Source organism: Geotrypetes seraphini, chromosome 9 (genome assembly GCF_902459505.1).
Source record: "Geotrypetes seraphini chromosome 9, aGeoSer1.1, whole genome shotgun sequence".
In the NCBI taxonomy this organism is placed as follows: Eukaryota; Metazoa; Chordata; class Amphibia; order Gymnophiona; family Dermophiidae; genus Geotrypetes; species Geotrypetes seraphini.
In genome coordinates this window covers 20,117,394-20,133,979 of record NC_047092.1, presented here as the reverse complement: position 1 = coordinate 20,133,979, position 16,586 = coordinate 20,117,394, and the positions used below count along the sequence as shown (strand labels likewise).

General features: G+C 44.7%; 1 protein-coding gene across 5 annotated transcripts in view; it reads right to left on the bottom strand.

Annotated features, from left to right (window-relative positions):
* Positions 1-16,586, bottom strand: part of KCP (kielin cysteine rich BMP regulator) — a 193,396-nt gene that overhangs the window by 90,146 nt on the left and 86,664 nt on the right. For all 5 annotated transcript variants that reach the window (XM_033958835.1, XM_033958838.1, XM_033958836.1 and 2 more), the window contains exons 18-20: positions 13,536-13,629; positions 2,211-2,363; positions 1,949-2,055 (exon numbers count right to left, since the gene is read on the bottom strand). In XM_033958835.1, coding sequence (XP_033814726.1) covers positions 1,949-2,055; positions 2,211-2,363; positions 13,536-13,629 — 354 coding nt within the window. The remainder of the gene's footprint in view (positions 1-1,948; positions 2,056-2,210; positions 2,364-13,535; positions 13,630-16,586) is intronic.

The window sequence follows — 16,586 nt, the reverse complement described above, 5'->3', positions numbered from 1 at the left end:
CCTAGGTGCGGGTCCAGGAAGTGATGTCAGAAAGAAGAGCCGACGCTGGCGCGAGCAGCAGGTTGGGGGTTGCTGCTTGTGCTGCGAACATTAAAAAGGTACAAGGGAAGGGGCGTGCGCATGTGGTAGTGGAGGGGGGCAGAGAGGAGGCACGTGGGGTGGACCACCACCCCCTTACTATGCCACTGACTCCGCCTATGTGTATACCTACCTGTAAAATACACTCCATGTAAGATATGCAAATATTTACAGAATACAGTAAACCCCTGCGAATTTGCAGTTCACAAATCGCAGACTCAGTAATTCGTGGTATTTTCCGCCCACCTCTTCCTGGTACTAAAGTCATGGTTACACCAATCAGGAGCTGCTTTGACACGCTATCTGGCGTATCAAAGCAGCTCCTGATTGGTGTAACCATGACTTTAGTACCAGGAAGAGGCGGGCGGAAAATGTGCCCAGCTTCGTAAGTACAATTTAAGCACCCTCCGACGCCCCAGCTGCCTTCTCCTGCCTTCGATCAGCTGAAAAACCGTATTCGAGATTTTTTGAAATTCGCAGGTGTTTCTGGAACGGAACCCCCACGAATTTCAGGAGTACTGAAGTGCTTGGGTGAAATTTTAGCATATATGCACATATGTGCACTCATGCATGTGTGCACAGTGGCGTAGCGAGGGTGAGAGGTGCCTGAGCCTGTGCCACCCCTCCCCTCTTCTCCACTCCCACCCCTTCCCTGCCCCTCCCTGCCACATACATGCACCCCCTTCCCTACCCTGTACCTCTATTAACTTCTCTGGCGCGAGCAGCATCGCCAACTTGCTGCCCGCATCGGCGTCAGCTCTCCCTCTGATATCACTTCCTAGGTGCCTGACCAAGAAGTGACGTTAGAAGGAAAGCTGACACTGGCACAGGCAACAAGTTGGAGTTGCTGCTTGCGTCAGCGAAGAAACAGAGGTACGGTGGGGGGAGGAGTGGGAAGGAGCAGGGGGTGGATGGGCGGAGAGGAGGAGGAATGCCGGCGCCCTCACCACGATGGCGCCCGGGGCCACTGTATGTACATGTCATTATTCTAATGTGTAATCGTTAGTGCGTGCTTCATAGAATTACTCTCTAGATGTCACTGTCAACAGATTTCAAAGGCTTGATTTTACAAGGCACCACTATAGCGAGGCGACAGGTTTTGCAATGCTTCCACACCACTAGGTGGCAGTAAATATAGCAAACAGTAGCATCCATTAGGAAAGCTATATGGTTCAAACACAAGGTTTCACAGTAGAATTCACAATAAGGAGAATGAAATACACAGCTGAATCAGTAAGAGCCAGGCCAGCAAAGCTAGGGACGCGGCAGCAGGGGAGAAAGGGGGAAGAAGTAGTGGTAAAAGCACACAGATGGTTATTACTAGAGAATGACACGGTGACAAAATTCATCACCGTTCCCATCCCCGCGGATAACCGCAGGAAATAATCCCATGTCATTTTTTAGTGTCTATTTCAACCTCAGTCCTTCTACACCGGCATTCTTCAAAGCAAAGTTTGAGGGTCAGTGGTTGTGGCCATTCATACTCTGATTCTTATGTGAGCCAAGGATAATGAAGCCATTGTGACATCACTGATGTGATTGGCTCTTAGGCACTGGTGGAAGAGGCATTATGACATCACAATATCTGCTCTGGATACCAGAGACTGTCATTCCGTAGTGTCTGTTTCAACCTCGGTCCTTCTACACCAGCATTCTTCAGAACAAAGCTTGAGAGTCAGTGGTTGTGGCCATTCATACTCTGATTCTTCCCTCTCTCCTTAAAGAATGACATGAAGATGGTTTCCCACGGTTATCCGCGGGGACGGGAATGGTGATGAATTTTGTCACCATGTCATTCTCTAGTTATTACTAATCAGAAAAAGCAAGAGGAGTATATAAGCCTTTAAGGGATTCTCGTGTAATTTCCTACCTTGCACTGGCAGGTCTGACAGGGGTTGTCTGGGTCAATGAATTGCTGCCCATCACTGTAGACACGCTTGTTGTAGGTACATTGCTCACAGTTGGGGCAGCAGTCGCCTGTACAACAGAGAGCACCATTTAGTCAGCTAATGGATTTAAATCTTGACCCATTAGGGACAAGCATAAGAACGCTGGTTGTGAGGAAACCCCCGGAACGCCACATCCTACAGATAATATGTGCTCATAAAAATACTTTCTTATGAAATACCTACCGTTGCTTTGGGTTGGATGGAGGCAGGAGATGGCTGGACACTGAGTTGCCCCACAGACTGTTTCTCCATTGAAGCAGGTGCAGGAACTGCAAGGGTCTCCGTCTGGCTCCCACTCCACGCCTTCCTCAAACTCCGTTCCATCCAGCACACAGACTGCAGGAAAGAAAGAAATACCATTAGAACAGCTTCCCACATCCTTTGCTTGTCAGGCAGAAGATCCTCCCTTGCCAGCCCTGTAGACAGTATGAAACTGGATACCTGGAACTGGGCGCGGATCTCTATTTCCGTGCACGGAGAGAGACAGGAACTGCCCTGTGCCAGCTAAATCATGGTAGGAAATGATGTTTCTATAATCTGTCTTTGTAGGACAAAGGCTTTCCTATAAGCCTCTTTTAACTTCTCTTCTAAAGACCACCCTTCCTAACAAGCCTAATTGCTGCTGGTTGCCAAGTAACACCTCTTAATTGATGGCTAATTGGCATTAATTAGAAGCTATGGGCACAATTTAGTTGATGCACTCTGTAAAGTGGCGAGCACCCTTTTCAGTGCGTGAATCTGAAAAGGGGGCATGGCCAAGGGAGGAGCGTGGGCGGATCGCGTCCGATATGCGCACAGCTGAGGCACAGGTATCTAGGCCTGGTTTTCCCTGGCATAAATGGGTACGCCTAAAAGTTATGATATGTAATGGCGCTAAGGGTGATTCTGATCCACTCACGCGTCATCTCCCACATCGACTACTGCAATTCTTTATATCACGGCATAACACACAGAAAAATAAACTCGCAGACTGCAACTCATTCAAAATACGACCATTAAACTCGTACACAAGGCAAGGAAATACGATCAGGTCACCCCTTTACTTTGCAAAACCCACTGGATACCCATATTGCATCGAACAACATATAAAATACTCCTACTTGCCTTCAAGATCAAACACACCCACTCCTCAGCCTTTCTAGTTAAATATCTTATCCCTTATGTTTGGCCGCAAGCATTACGATCTAACAACCAGAATTTACTACCTACACTTCTCCCTCCGTATTCGCGGTTTCCGTATCTGCGGATTCGCTTATTTGTGATTTTTCGGATGCTGACTCTGCCTCCCATAATTACATCATCACTAAAGTTCTTTTTTCCTTTTACTGTACCTATAAAAAAGTTTATTGCTTACCATTCACTCTGAAAATCGCTGCTTCCAGCATCCCTAGAGAGAAAGGCTTCTTCCCAGCATGCCTGCTTAATCCAAGCCCAGAAATCGCTGCTTGCCTAATCCATGCCCAGAAATCGATGCTTGCCTAATCCAAGCCCAGAAATCGCTGCTTGCCTAATCCAAGCCCAGAAATCGATGCTTGCCTAAACCAAGCCCAGAAATCGCTGCTTGCCTAATCCAAGCCCAGAAATCGCTGCTTGCCTAATCCAAGCCCAGAAATCACTGCTTGCTTAATCCAAGCCCAGAAATCGCTGCTTGCCTAATCCAAGCCCAAAAATCGCTGTTTGCCTAATCCAAGCCCAGGAATTGCTGGTTGCCTAATCCAAGCCCAGAAATCGCTGCTTGCCTAATCCATGCCCAGAAATCGATGCTTGCCTAATCCAAGCCCAGAAATCGCTGCTTGCCTAATCCAAGCCCAGAAATCACTGCTTGCTTAATCCAAGCCCAGAAATCGCTGCTTGCCTAATCCAAGCCCAAAAATCGCTGTTTGCCTAATCCAAGCCCAGGAATTGCTGGTTGCCTAATCCAAGCCCAAAAATCGCTGCTTGCCTAATCCAAGCTCAAAAATTGCTGCTTGCCTAATCCAAGCCCAGAAATCGCTGCTTGCCTAATCCATGCCCAGAAATCGATGCTTGCCTAATCCAAGCCCAGAAATCGCTGCTTGCCTAATCCAAGCCCAGAAATCGCTGCTTGCCTAATCCAAGCCCAGAAATCGCTGTTTGCCTAATCCAAGCCCAGAAATCGCTGTTTGCCTCTCCTTCAGGAACAGAACAGGTAATAGTGGCTTATTTCAAAAACCACAAATAACAGTGGAAAAGTTATTCACTGAAGTTATTCAATGAAGTTATTCAATGAAGTCTTTGTGCTATAAACCGCGAATAACATTTAAAAAGTTATTTGCGGTTTTTCCATATTCGCGCCTATGGTTCACCTGCATCCACCGCGAATACGGAGGGAGAGGTGCATTCCACCCATAAGGGAGCTATTCTATGACACTACACGCGACACTATTGGGGTCCTTTTACAAAGGCGCAGTAGAGGTTTAACGCGCAGAATACCGCGCGTTAAACCGCCTGCCGCGCTAGTACCTAACGCCTCCACCGATGAGGCATTAGGATTTTAGGCTGCCGCGGGGGTTATCGCGTGATGAAATGTCCGATGTGCTAACCCCCGTAGCACGCCTTGATAAAAGGAGCCCTATATTCTCCATCAGAGCACCTATCCTAAGGAACGCTCTCCCATTGGACATCAGACTCGGAGAATCCCTGGATAAATTTAAGAGCAAACCAAAAACTTTCTTATTTTTTACCCCCCTCCCCCCCCCCCCCCCGTTTTACTAAAGTGCGCTATGCGTTTTAGCACGTGTCTAGCACGCACTAAATATACGCACATGCTAAACGCTAACACGCATTAGTGTTTAGCATTAAAACGCAGAGCACACCTTAGTAAAAGGAGCCCTTAGTCTACACCGGGGCTGCCCAAGTCCGGTCCTCGAGATCTACTGGCAGGCCAGGTTTTCAGGATATCCGCAATGAATATGCATGAGAGAGATTTGCCTGCACTGCCTTCTTGGTATGCAAATCTCTCTCATGCATGTTCATTGTGGAAATCCAGAAAGCCTGGCCTGCCAGTAGATCTCGAGGATCGGACTTGGGCAGCCCTGGTCTACACGCTGACGCACAGTAATGAATAAGAACCGCTTTTAAGAAGTGTCATTCCCCCCTCCCCCGTTCTTTCCTGCCCTCTTACCTCCCTTTTTAATTTATTTTTTATCTCGATGCCCCCACATTGTGGAATGCCCTCCCATTAGACGTTCGATTGGAGAACTCCTTGGAAAGATTTAAAGCCAAACTTAAAACCTTCCTCTTTAAAGATGCCTTTATTCCTTAGTACTAGCTTCAGCCTCTTAATTCCTTGATTCATGTGAAGCTTTGAAACATCTAATACTTGTTTTGAAATGATTCCCCTCCTAATGTTTTTACCATCCCCCCCATTTAGCGTCCTTTTTTTAATTAATTTTACTTCGATGTACTTTAAACAAACTTTCCTTCCGTCTCATGTACGGTAATCCAAATTCGTCTAGTATTTTTAATATCTGATAAAATCTTGCTTTTATTTACCTATTTTAATTGTCCCTTACAATCTTTTTATATTGTACACCGTCTAGACATTTGTTTTGATAGACGGTATATCAAAAATAAACTTGAAACTTCCTAACCCCGGATCCCCGGGTCAACATGTGCATGCCTCGTCTGTTATACATAATTTCTATTATGAAATGTTCCCCTTTTTCTTCATTTTTAGCCATATTTTCTTTTAAATTTTAGTATTGTAAACCATCAGGTGCACTTTGATAGACGGTATATCAAGTGCAGAATAAACTTGAAACTTGGAAGCTTACAAGCGGTGTGGACCTTTTCTAGAACCATGCTAAAGGCGTCATTCTAGTCAGAGCTGATTTTTTCGGTGCTTTTTTAAAAAAAATTTATTTCAGTATTTATATACCTCTTATAGCCTAAGTGGTATACATTCAGATACTCAAGCGTTTGTCCTTATCTGTCCCGATGGGCCCACACTCTTTCTAATCTACCTGGGGCAATAGGGAATTAAGTGACTTGCCCAAGGTCATAAGGAGCAGCAAGGGATTTGAACCCACAACCTCAGGGTGCTGAGGCTGTAGCACTAACCACTGCGCCACACACTCTCCTTAGGCTTGCTCTATGCTTAAGGATTCCTGGGGGAGGAGGGTGGGAATTGGTTAGAAGTGGATTAGTACTTATAAAAAAGTATGCACTTCCCCCTGTGTATTCACGGAGATAGGGGGGAATCAGCATGGCCGCGAATACAGAAAAACCATGAACAACATGGCGTAAGCTATTCGCGGTTTTTCTGTAAAAAGCCCGAAAGAAGACACAAAACCACGAATCACCTGACCTGTTCCTGTGAAGAAAGTGCCGTGATTCTCTCTGTGCAAAGCTGAGAGGATCGATTGTCTCTGAGCATCGCTGGGAGCAGCGACTTCCTCTGATGGAAATTGGGGGGCGGAGCCTGTGCACGAAAAACTGCGAATAACCAAAACCGCGGACAACGAAACCGCGAATACGGAGGGGGAAGTGTATGTTGTAAAATAGACAGAAAAGTGCCAACTCTGAGCATCACATACACATATATTTTTAATTGGAAAAGAGACATCATATTAAATTCGCCTTTCCTTCTTAATAATACGCCAATTGAAATTGTTCCCAAATTAAAAATCCTAGGAGTTATAATTGATGAAAAATTAGAATTTAAAGATCATATCAACAACATAGTTAAAGTCTGCTTCTATAAATTACGTTTGATTAGATCCATATCCAAATTCCTTGAATCCAAATCCCGCAATATCTTAATTCATTCTCTAGTAATAGCAAAAATAGACTATTGTAACTCTTTGTTACTTAATATTACTCAAAAAGAAAAACGACAACTGCAAATCGTTCAAAACACTGCTATTAAATTAATCCATGGTGCCAAAAAATTTGATCATGTAACTCCTCTTTTCATTGAATCACATTGGCTCCCTATTTGCCAGCGAATAGAATTTAAGGTCTTGCTACTTATATTTAAAAATTTGATATTCAATCAACCTCAGTGCATTTCAAAAATGTTAATTCCCGATAGTTCCATACGCGCACTTAGATCATCCTACCAAAATCTATTAGTTGTTCCCTCCTTAAAAATAATAGGCACTCGAAGATTAGATATGTTCTCTGTAGTTGGCCCCCAATGGTGGAATTCATTGCCCCAATACATAAAAATTGAAAAAGACATTTCATCCTTCAAGAAATCCCTAAAAACATTTCTTTTTAAACAGGCTTTTAATATTTAAAATTTACTTTTTTTATTAATTTCTGCTTTTAAAATCCCCTCACTCCCTAATGTTTTTTTCCTTAAATGTATTTCTCAATATAATAGATGTAACTTTAACCCCCCTTCCCTCCCAATTGTTGTTGGTCATGTTGGATTTCTATTGTTTATTTATACTGTATGTATTTTAACTTAATTTATTTTATTATTATGTACATCGCTTTGTATAAAGATATAGCGATTCATCAAATACTTAATAAACCTTGAAACCTTGATATAAAGTTACTCTTGACTTGACAGAGGCGAACTTTGTGTGGGAGCTTTCAGGGGATGCCTAAACCTTATTATCCTCCTCCCCCAGGACTATTTTACACTGAGAAAAGCAAACAACAACAAAATAAGATAGATTCAGCTGTTTTCACTGCTATGGGTAAAAGTATTTACTTAGCACTATGCCATATCATTGGCGTAGCAAGGGTAAGTGGTGCCAGGGGCATTGGCACCCCTCCCCTGCCCTCTTCCCTGCCTTCGCCCCCCACCCCGCCGCGTGCACACCCCCTTCCCTTCCCCCGTACCTTTTCATTTTCCAGGCGAGAACAACCTGAGAGGTGAAACCGACGCAGGTGGCAAGTTCATATTGCTGCTCGTGCAGGAAAAATTAAAGAGGTACGAGGGGATGGAAGGGAAGGAGGGGGCAGAGCGGAAGACGGCTGCCTGCCTCCTCGCACCCCCTTACTATACCAGTGATGCCATTGTTCCAGTTCTTTCCCTTTGCATCTTCACTGTAGCTGCTATAGAAAAATCATGAAGCTATTTGGCTCTTGATTTTTAGCCCAGGGTTAGAGAATGACACGGGGACAACTTTTTCCCAGTCCCCGCAGGAACTCAATTTCCCTATCCCGCTCCTGTGAGTTTTGTCACTGTCCCTGCCCCATTCCTGTAAGCTCTGTCTTAACTGCACAAGCCTCGGACATTTATGATTTTAAAGCGTTTGAGGCTTATGCAGATGAGGACGGAGCTTAGGCATTGGTGGAATGAGGCATTATGACATCACAATTCTGAGCTCTAGATTGTTGCTACTTAGGATTGTAAAGTGTTTGGGGCTTGTGCAGATGAGGACGGAGCTTAGGTATTGGTGGAATGAGGCATTATGACATCACAATCTGAGCTCTAGAATGTTGCCACTTAGGATTTGAAAGTGTTTGAGGCTTGTGCAGATGAGGACGGAGCTTAGGCATTGGTGGAGTGAGGCATTATGACATCACAATCTGAGCTCTAGAATGCTGCTACTTAGGATTTGAAAGTGTTTGAGGCTTGTGCAGATGAGGACGGAGCTTAGGCATTGGTGGAGTGAGGCATTATGACATCACAATCTGAGCTCTAGAATGCTGCTACTTAGGATTTGAAAGTGTTTGAGGCTTGTGCAGATGAGGACGGAGCTTAGGCATTGGTGGAGTGAGGCATTATGACATCACAATCTGAGCTCTAGAATGTTGCTACTTGTGATTTTAAAGCGTTTGGGGCTTGTGCAGATGAGGACGGAGCTTAGGTATTGGTGGAATGAGGCATTATGACATCACAATCTGAGCTCTAGAATGTTGCTACTTGTGATTTTAAAGCGTTTGAGGCTCGCGCAGATGAGGACGGAGCTTAGGTATTGGTGGAATGAGGCATTATGACATCACAATCTGAGCTCTAGAATGTTGCTACTTAGGATTTGAAAGTGTTTGAGGCTTGTGCAGATGAGGACGGAGCTTAGGCATTGGTGGAATGAGGCATTATGACATCACAATCTGAGCTCTAGAATGTTGCTACTTGTGATTTTAAAGCGTTTGAGGCTCGCGCAGATGAGGACGGAGCTTAGGTATTGGTGGAATGAGGCATTATGACATCACAATCTGAGCTCTAGATTGTTGCTACTTAGGATTGTAAAGTGTTTGGGGCTTGTGCAGATGAGGACGGAGCTTAGGTATTGGTGGAATGAGGCATTATGACATCACAATCTGAGCTCTAGAATGTTGCTACTTGTGATTTTAAAGCGTTTGAGGCTCGCGCAGATGAGGACGGAGCTTAGGCATTGGTGGAATGAGGCATTATGACATCACAATCTGAGCTCTAGAATGTTGCTACTTAGGATTTGAAAGTGTTTGAGGCTTGTGCAGATGAGGATGGAGCTTAGGCATTGGTGGAGTGAGGCATTATGACATCACAATCTGAGCTCTAGAATGTTGCTACTTGTGATTTTAAAGCGTTTGAGGCTCGCACAGATGAGGACGGAGCTTAGGCATTGGTGGAATGAGGCATTATGACATCACAATCTGAGCTCTAGATTGTTGCTACTTAGGATTGTAAAGTGTTTGGGGCTTGTGCAGATGAGGACGGAGCTTAGGTATTGGTGGAATGAGGCATTATGACATCACAATCTGAGCTCTAGAATGTTGCTACTTAGGATTTGAAAGTGTTTGAGGCTTGTGCAGATGAGGACGGAGCTTAGGCATTGGTGGAGTGAGGCATTATGACATCACAATCTGAGCTCTAGAATGTTGCTACTTGTGATTTTAAAGCGTTTGAGGCTCGCACAGATGAGGACGGAGCTTAGGCATTGGTGGAATGAGGCATTATGACATCACAATCTGAGCTCTAGATTGTTGCTACTTAGGATTGTAAAGTGTTTGGGGCTTGTGCAGATGAGGACGGAGCTTAGGTATTGGTGGAATGAGGCATTATGACATCACAATCTGAGCTCTAGAATGTTGCTACTTAGGATTTGAAAGTGTTTGAGGCTTGTGCAGATGAGGACGGAGCTTGCAGGAACGGGGCAGGGATAGGAAAAGAACTTGCAGGGACAGGGTGAGAAAATGAGTTCCCACGGGGACGGGGAAAAATTTGTCCCCGTGTCATTCTCTACCCAGGGTCTCTGTAGAACTGCCTCAGGTGAGAAGGGTCGTACCTCCCTACTCTAACTATCCCTGGTATGTTTCTATTTACTATCTTAGGGCTGTTAAAGGATGGGCCGTAACGGTTTGGAAGACAGCCAGTTTTTTTTTCTCATACACTGAAGGGCTGCTGAAACCTGAAAAGATACTGCAAAAAAACGGAGCATCATTCTTCATTGCCTGAAGGTGAGAACTAGAAAAAGACGGTTTGGGTTTAGAAGGCAGCAGTGGAGCTTTAAGAGTCATCTGCGTGGAACTTCTACTTTACCCGACCCTTTTCTTTCTGTGCTTTAAAACTTATGTTAGAAGTAGTGAACATGTCGCTGTGAATCTTTATGTGTTTATGTCAAGCCTTAAATAAGTATTTAAATCTGGGGGAAATAACATATATCTCGCACACTCTATAAAACTCTCCAAATAATGCAGACTTCTTATATATCAACCATAAATACATGTATAATCATAAAACAGTTTGTATCCAAAAGGGTTGGTGAACCGGGACCTGACACAGTCCGGTTTTCATAGAAAAACTCCTTCCTCAGGCGTCCTAAAGTGTATTATATCAAGGTTTCAAGGTTTTATTAAAATTTGATTTAATCACTTATCTAATTTCTAAGCGAGTTTACAATATATACAAAAGAGCATGAACATAATAAAAATGCCATTAACAATACCATTAATACTTACAAAAAAAACAAATTACAAAGAAACATCAACTAATTATTGGCATATTAAAAAGGGATAAATGAGACAGACAGACGGGAGACAAAAGGAAATAGGGTTAGAAATACAATTTGGATAGGAACAAAAGACAAATATGGAAAAACCCAAAAGGAAAGGGCTCGTTGCTGCTTAATTTCTTATGAGAGTTAAAAAGGATATTGTTAAATTTAAATCAAATGTTAAAAGCTTCTTTAAATAAATGACTCTTGAATAGGCTTTTGAAACGTTCGAGATTAGCTGATGTCCTGCACTACGTAGGAGGTCGCCCAGCTGGCTCAGTTGTTCACCAACACGGCTGATTCCAGTCCTTATCCATCGGGTTTCCTTGTATATGATAAACTTTAGGACCCCTGAGGAAGGAGTGTTTCTCTGAAACACGGTCCGTGTCGGGTCCTGGTTCACCAACCCTTTTAGATACACTGTTTTATGACTATATTTATATTTACGGTTGTTCATTAAAGACTTGGAGTCTTGTACACCATTACTGCAGTTTTTGCCTTTGTTCTTCGATTCGATATTTTACTGCAGTTCTGTTGGATTCTTTGCTTGCTGTTGCTTCTTATAATCTAATATAATAAAACGCTAGGCCGCGCATGCGCACTCCCATCACATGGGTCCGTTTTCTGTGAGTTATAGCGACCCATAGGAAGTGCGCATGCGCGGCTTACGGTTCTTTGAAAGATGCAGCGGTGGCTACTCTCACGATTCCCGCCTGCGTCGGACTTTCGACGTAGGTGGGGATCATGAGGAGCCACCGCCGCATCTTTCAAATAAAAAAAAAAATACGGCAAGGCAGATGTTGGCCGCGGCAGCTGTCGGCGGCTGCAGGCCGCGGCAGCTATAGCCCGCAGCGGCCAAGCACAGAGACGGGCCGAAGTTTTTTTCAACTTCTCAAAGACGCTGCAGCGGCTCCTCTCACGAGACGCTCCTGTGATGGAGAAGGCGGCGATCGTGAGAGGAGCCGCCGGGAAGTTACACTGCTGGGGGCTCAGGCTGTTAGGTCCATGCAGGCTCCTCTCGTGGTAAATAGAGGGAGAGGGAATGCTGCGGCTGCTGGACAGGGAAGTAGGGAAGGAGATAGGAAGAAAGGAACAGGGGCAGGGAGAGAGACAGAAAGACAGACAGACAAAGGGGGCCAGGGAGGGAGAGAGACAGAAAGAAAGACAGCGGGAGGAAGAGAGACAGAAAGAAAAAGACAGGGGTATGGAGAGAAACAGAAAGAAAGACAGACAGAAAGAAAAGAAGAAAGACACAGGGACAGGGAGAGACACAGAAAGACAGACAGACAAAGGGGGCCAGGGACAGAGACAGACAGAAAGAAAGACAGCAGGACAGAGAGAGAGAGAGACGGAAATAAAGACAGACAGACATATATTCTAGCACCTGTTAATGTAACGGGCTAAAATACTAGTGATATAATATAAACATATCCCAAGTGAACCACTGTGTGTTACTTCTATTAAATTTTTGTGGGTGTGCGGTACTCCTCTTGAAAACCAGACTGGCTTGAGGCATACTGCAGTGAACATCAAGGAGCTATGGTTTGCAGCGGCCATTTTTTCGGTTGAAAAAGAGACATGTGTTTGAGTTTTTAAATTTTTCACACAACTTCATCCTCATTCCCGAGCTTCCTTTCAAATGAAACAAACTCAACTCATGCACATTTACATTACGTAGGTATTTAAACGTCTCTATCATATCTCCCGTCTCCCGCCTTTACTCCAAAGTGTACAGATTGAGATCTTTAAGTCTGTCCCCATAAGCCTTATCACGAAGACCACACACCATTTTTGTAGCCTTCCTCTGGACCGACTCCATCCTTTTTATATCTTTTTGAAGGTACGTCCTCCAGAATTGTACACAATATTCTAAATGAGGTCTCACCAGTCTTATACAGGGGCATCAATATCTCCTTTCTCAAGGAGAGCGACAAGCGTTAGGCGCAAAGACGTTGAGCACCAAGTAAGCATTCTACAACAATTGGTTGCTGAAGCCAGTTTTGAGCACCTATCTTTAGGCCTGAGTATTTATGCCTTGTCAAAGACCGGTGTATATGCTGGCATTACGTTTCTCAAATGGCACCCAAATGCAGTTACGCACATAACTGCAATTTGGCGTCAATTAATACCTCTTAAAGAGTCATTATTAGCAGTTAAAGCCAATTGGTGCCCATGTAAACAAATTAAAACGCGATCTTGCATGCTAGTCGCATAATTGTGTGTCCAAGTTTATACAATTAGAAGGCACACGTCAAGACTTTTGAATCAAGTTACACGGGTATCTGCAGACTAGCGCTTACATGGTATGCTAACATGTACATATGTGAGTATAAACATGTATGCATGCATGTTAGCATTCTAAACATTTACACACGTAACGTGTAAACATTAATGCTTATTTTATAGAACTGCCCCATTTGTGATTAAGGGCAAGCTGATTCGTACATCTGGCTCTCCATATTCTGGCACACACACATCCCTACCCTTGCATACACACCTTCACATACCCAAAACCTCCCTACACACACTCCCCCCCCCCCCTCACACACACACACACACAGCTATGGAATCATCTGCAAGTTATTCCTTCTACATGGTCCAAGTGCACAACCTTTACAGATGGCGCAGCAGTAATGAGGGTCTCTGATGGGTTTGGCGCATGTTACAGGAGGGCAGATCTCTTCATGGCAGTGAACGTTTCCATCCTGATAAGCAAAAGGGACAAGAGAATCAGTAGACATCAAGCATGGGAAAGAAGACAATTATCTAAACCAGGGGTTCTCAACCCAGCCTTCGAGACACCCCAAGCCAGTGTAGGTTTTCAAGATATCCTTGAATACGAATGAGATAAATTTCTGTGCCCTGCCTCCATTGGATGCACATCTATCCCATGCATATTCTTTGTAAATATTTTGAAAACTTGACTGGCTTGATGTGCAGCAAGGATTGGGTCAAGAACCCTTGATCTAACGCAACAGTACAATGGAGAAGGCAGGAGGAAAAAAAGAAGCTTTGTGGAACATAATGAATCATCCTTCTGCATTTGATGTACGTTTCCTAACTACATTTACATATCGATCTATATTATCCAACCATGTATCAACCCTTAGGCCTCAGGCATCCTTCCATTTGATTCCGTCAACTCAACATTCATCACAGATTCATCTGTCCTCAAAGAACTTCCTCTGCCCAGATACATTCATTGTTATTCATCCACATACCTATGTACATCATTCACGATTTGACATTACACATCACCCTATCCATCCAACAATTAATTACTTGGGGGTCAACAGGGCTGGCTGAAAGGGTTATGGCACCCTGAGCCAACTTCGATGGTGGCATCCCCCCACCTCCCAGTGGCATCACCAAAGCTTAAGCTTTCTCCCCTTCTCTCTCAAGCATCTAGTCTGGCATTACTCCCTCTGCTTTCTCCCTCCCTCCTCGTTCCCCCTTGGCCCTCTAAACATTACCTAGCATGCACAGAAAACTGCTTTTGGCCAGCCCTGGGACTTCCCTCTGCCACATCCTGCCAACAGGAAATTGCAGGCGGGATGCGGCAGAAGAAAGACCTAGGACTGGCCATAAGCAGCCTTCTGAGCATGCTATTACTACCGCCAAGCAAGGTAATGTTTAGAGAGCCGCAGGGGAAGGAGAAGGGAAGGAAAGAGAAGAGGGAGCAATGCCAGACTGGAGAGAGAAGGGGGAGAAAGCATTGGACCATGTGAAACACTGGTGGTGAACTCAGGGGCCAGGGATTTCGGAGCCCAGTATTTCTACTGCCCTGGTCCAATTGTTGATCTGGCCCCATGGGTTGATATTCAAAGCAATTTAACCAGTGAGGAAGACATCCTGGCCAGTTAAATTGTCCATTCAGGGCCAACTGCTAATTATCCGCGGGACTATATCAGTTAGTACCAAACTGAAAACCGGCTATTTTGGGGGCATTCTGGAGCGGAGTCGGTGCTTGGTCGGTAACATGCTGATATTCTTCTAGAGCACTTCCAGAATTACTTCTAGAGCACTTTCCACTCCTTGTCCACTGTTAAGACATCCTTAGTGATGTCATAGAAACATGACAGCAGATAAAGGCCAAATGGCCCATCTAATCTGCCCATCCACAGTAACCATTATCTCTTTCTCTCTCTGAGAGATCCCAGGCACCTATCCCAGGCCCTCTTGAATTCAGACACAGTCTCTGTCTCCACCACCTCTTCTGGGAGACTGTTCCACGCATCTACCACCCTTTCCGTAAAAAAGTATTTCCACAGATTACTCCTGATTCTCACCAACTGGCTGGTAAGATATAACTAGAAAGAAGAGATTCAGGGTGCAGTCCCTTGCCTAAAACGAAAACGTGGTGGCCCAGGGCTAGATGCACTGAAGTCTCCGATCGTCTAACGATCATCACTAAACCGGTTTGCCCGCTTTAGCGACCAGTCGTATTTACCGACCCGATACACAAAACGGCTCACCACGTGTTTTTCCCTGCGATCGCTCATTCTATGATCCAGCCAAACAAATAAGGTCATTAATATTGAAATGCCATGCAAACTAGTCGACCAATCTAGAAACATAGAAACATAGAAGATGACGGCAGAAAAGGGCTACAGCCCATCAAGTCTGCCCACTCTGCTTACCCACCCCGTGTCTATGCCCTAATGACCCAATTTCCTTATCTTGACCCTCATAGGGATCCCACATGGGTATCCCATTTATTCTTAAAGTCTGGCACGCTGTCTGCCTCGATCACCTGCACTGGAAGCTTGTTCCAATGATCAACCACTCTCTCTGTGAAGAAATACTTTCTGGTGTCGCCATGAAATTTTCCGCCCCTGAGTTTGAGCGGGTGCCCTCTTGTGGCCGAGGGTCCCTTGAGAAAAAAAATATCATCTTCCACTTTGACACGTCCTGTAAGGTACTTAAATGTTTCGATCATGTCTCCCCTCTCCCTACGTTCCTCAAGAGTGTAGAGCTGCAATTTGTTCAGTCTCTCTTCGTCCGAGAGACCCTTGAGCCCCGAGATCATCCTGGTGGCCATCCGTTGAACCGATTCAATTCTGCGCACATCTTTACTGTAATGTGGCCTCCAGAATTGCACACAGTACTCCAGATGAGGTCTCACCATGGCCCTATACAACGGCATTATGACTTCAGGCTTTCGGCTGACGAAACTTCTATTGATACAACCCAATATCTGCCTTGCCTTAGATGAAGCCTTCTCCACTTGATTGGCAGTTTTCATGTCTGCACTGATGATTACTCCTAAATCTCGTTCTGCTGAAGTCCTAGTTAAAGTTTCTCCGTTAAAGAAGTACGTCCTGCATGGATTTCCGCTTCCGAGGTGCATGACCTTACATTTCTTAGCATTGAAGCCTAGCTGCCAGGTTGAGGACCAACTTTCCAATGTAAGCAGGTCCTGCGCCATATAATTCTGTAAACTGCATTCACTTACTATATTACATAGTTTGGCGTCATCGGCGAATAGTGTTATTTTACCTTGAAGCCCTTGAGTCAGATCCCCTATGAATATGTTGAAAAGGAGTGGACCCAGGACCGAGCCCTGCGGCACTCCACTGGTCACCTCCGATGTTTTAGAGAGGGTACCATTAACCACCACCCTCTGAAGTCTGCCACTCAGCCAATCATTGACCCATGCAGT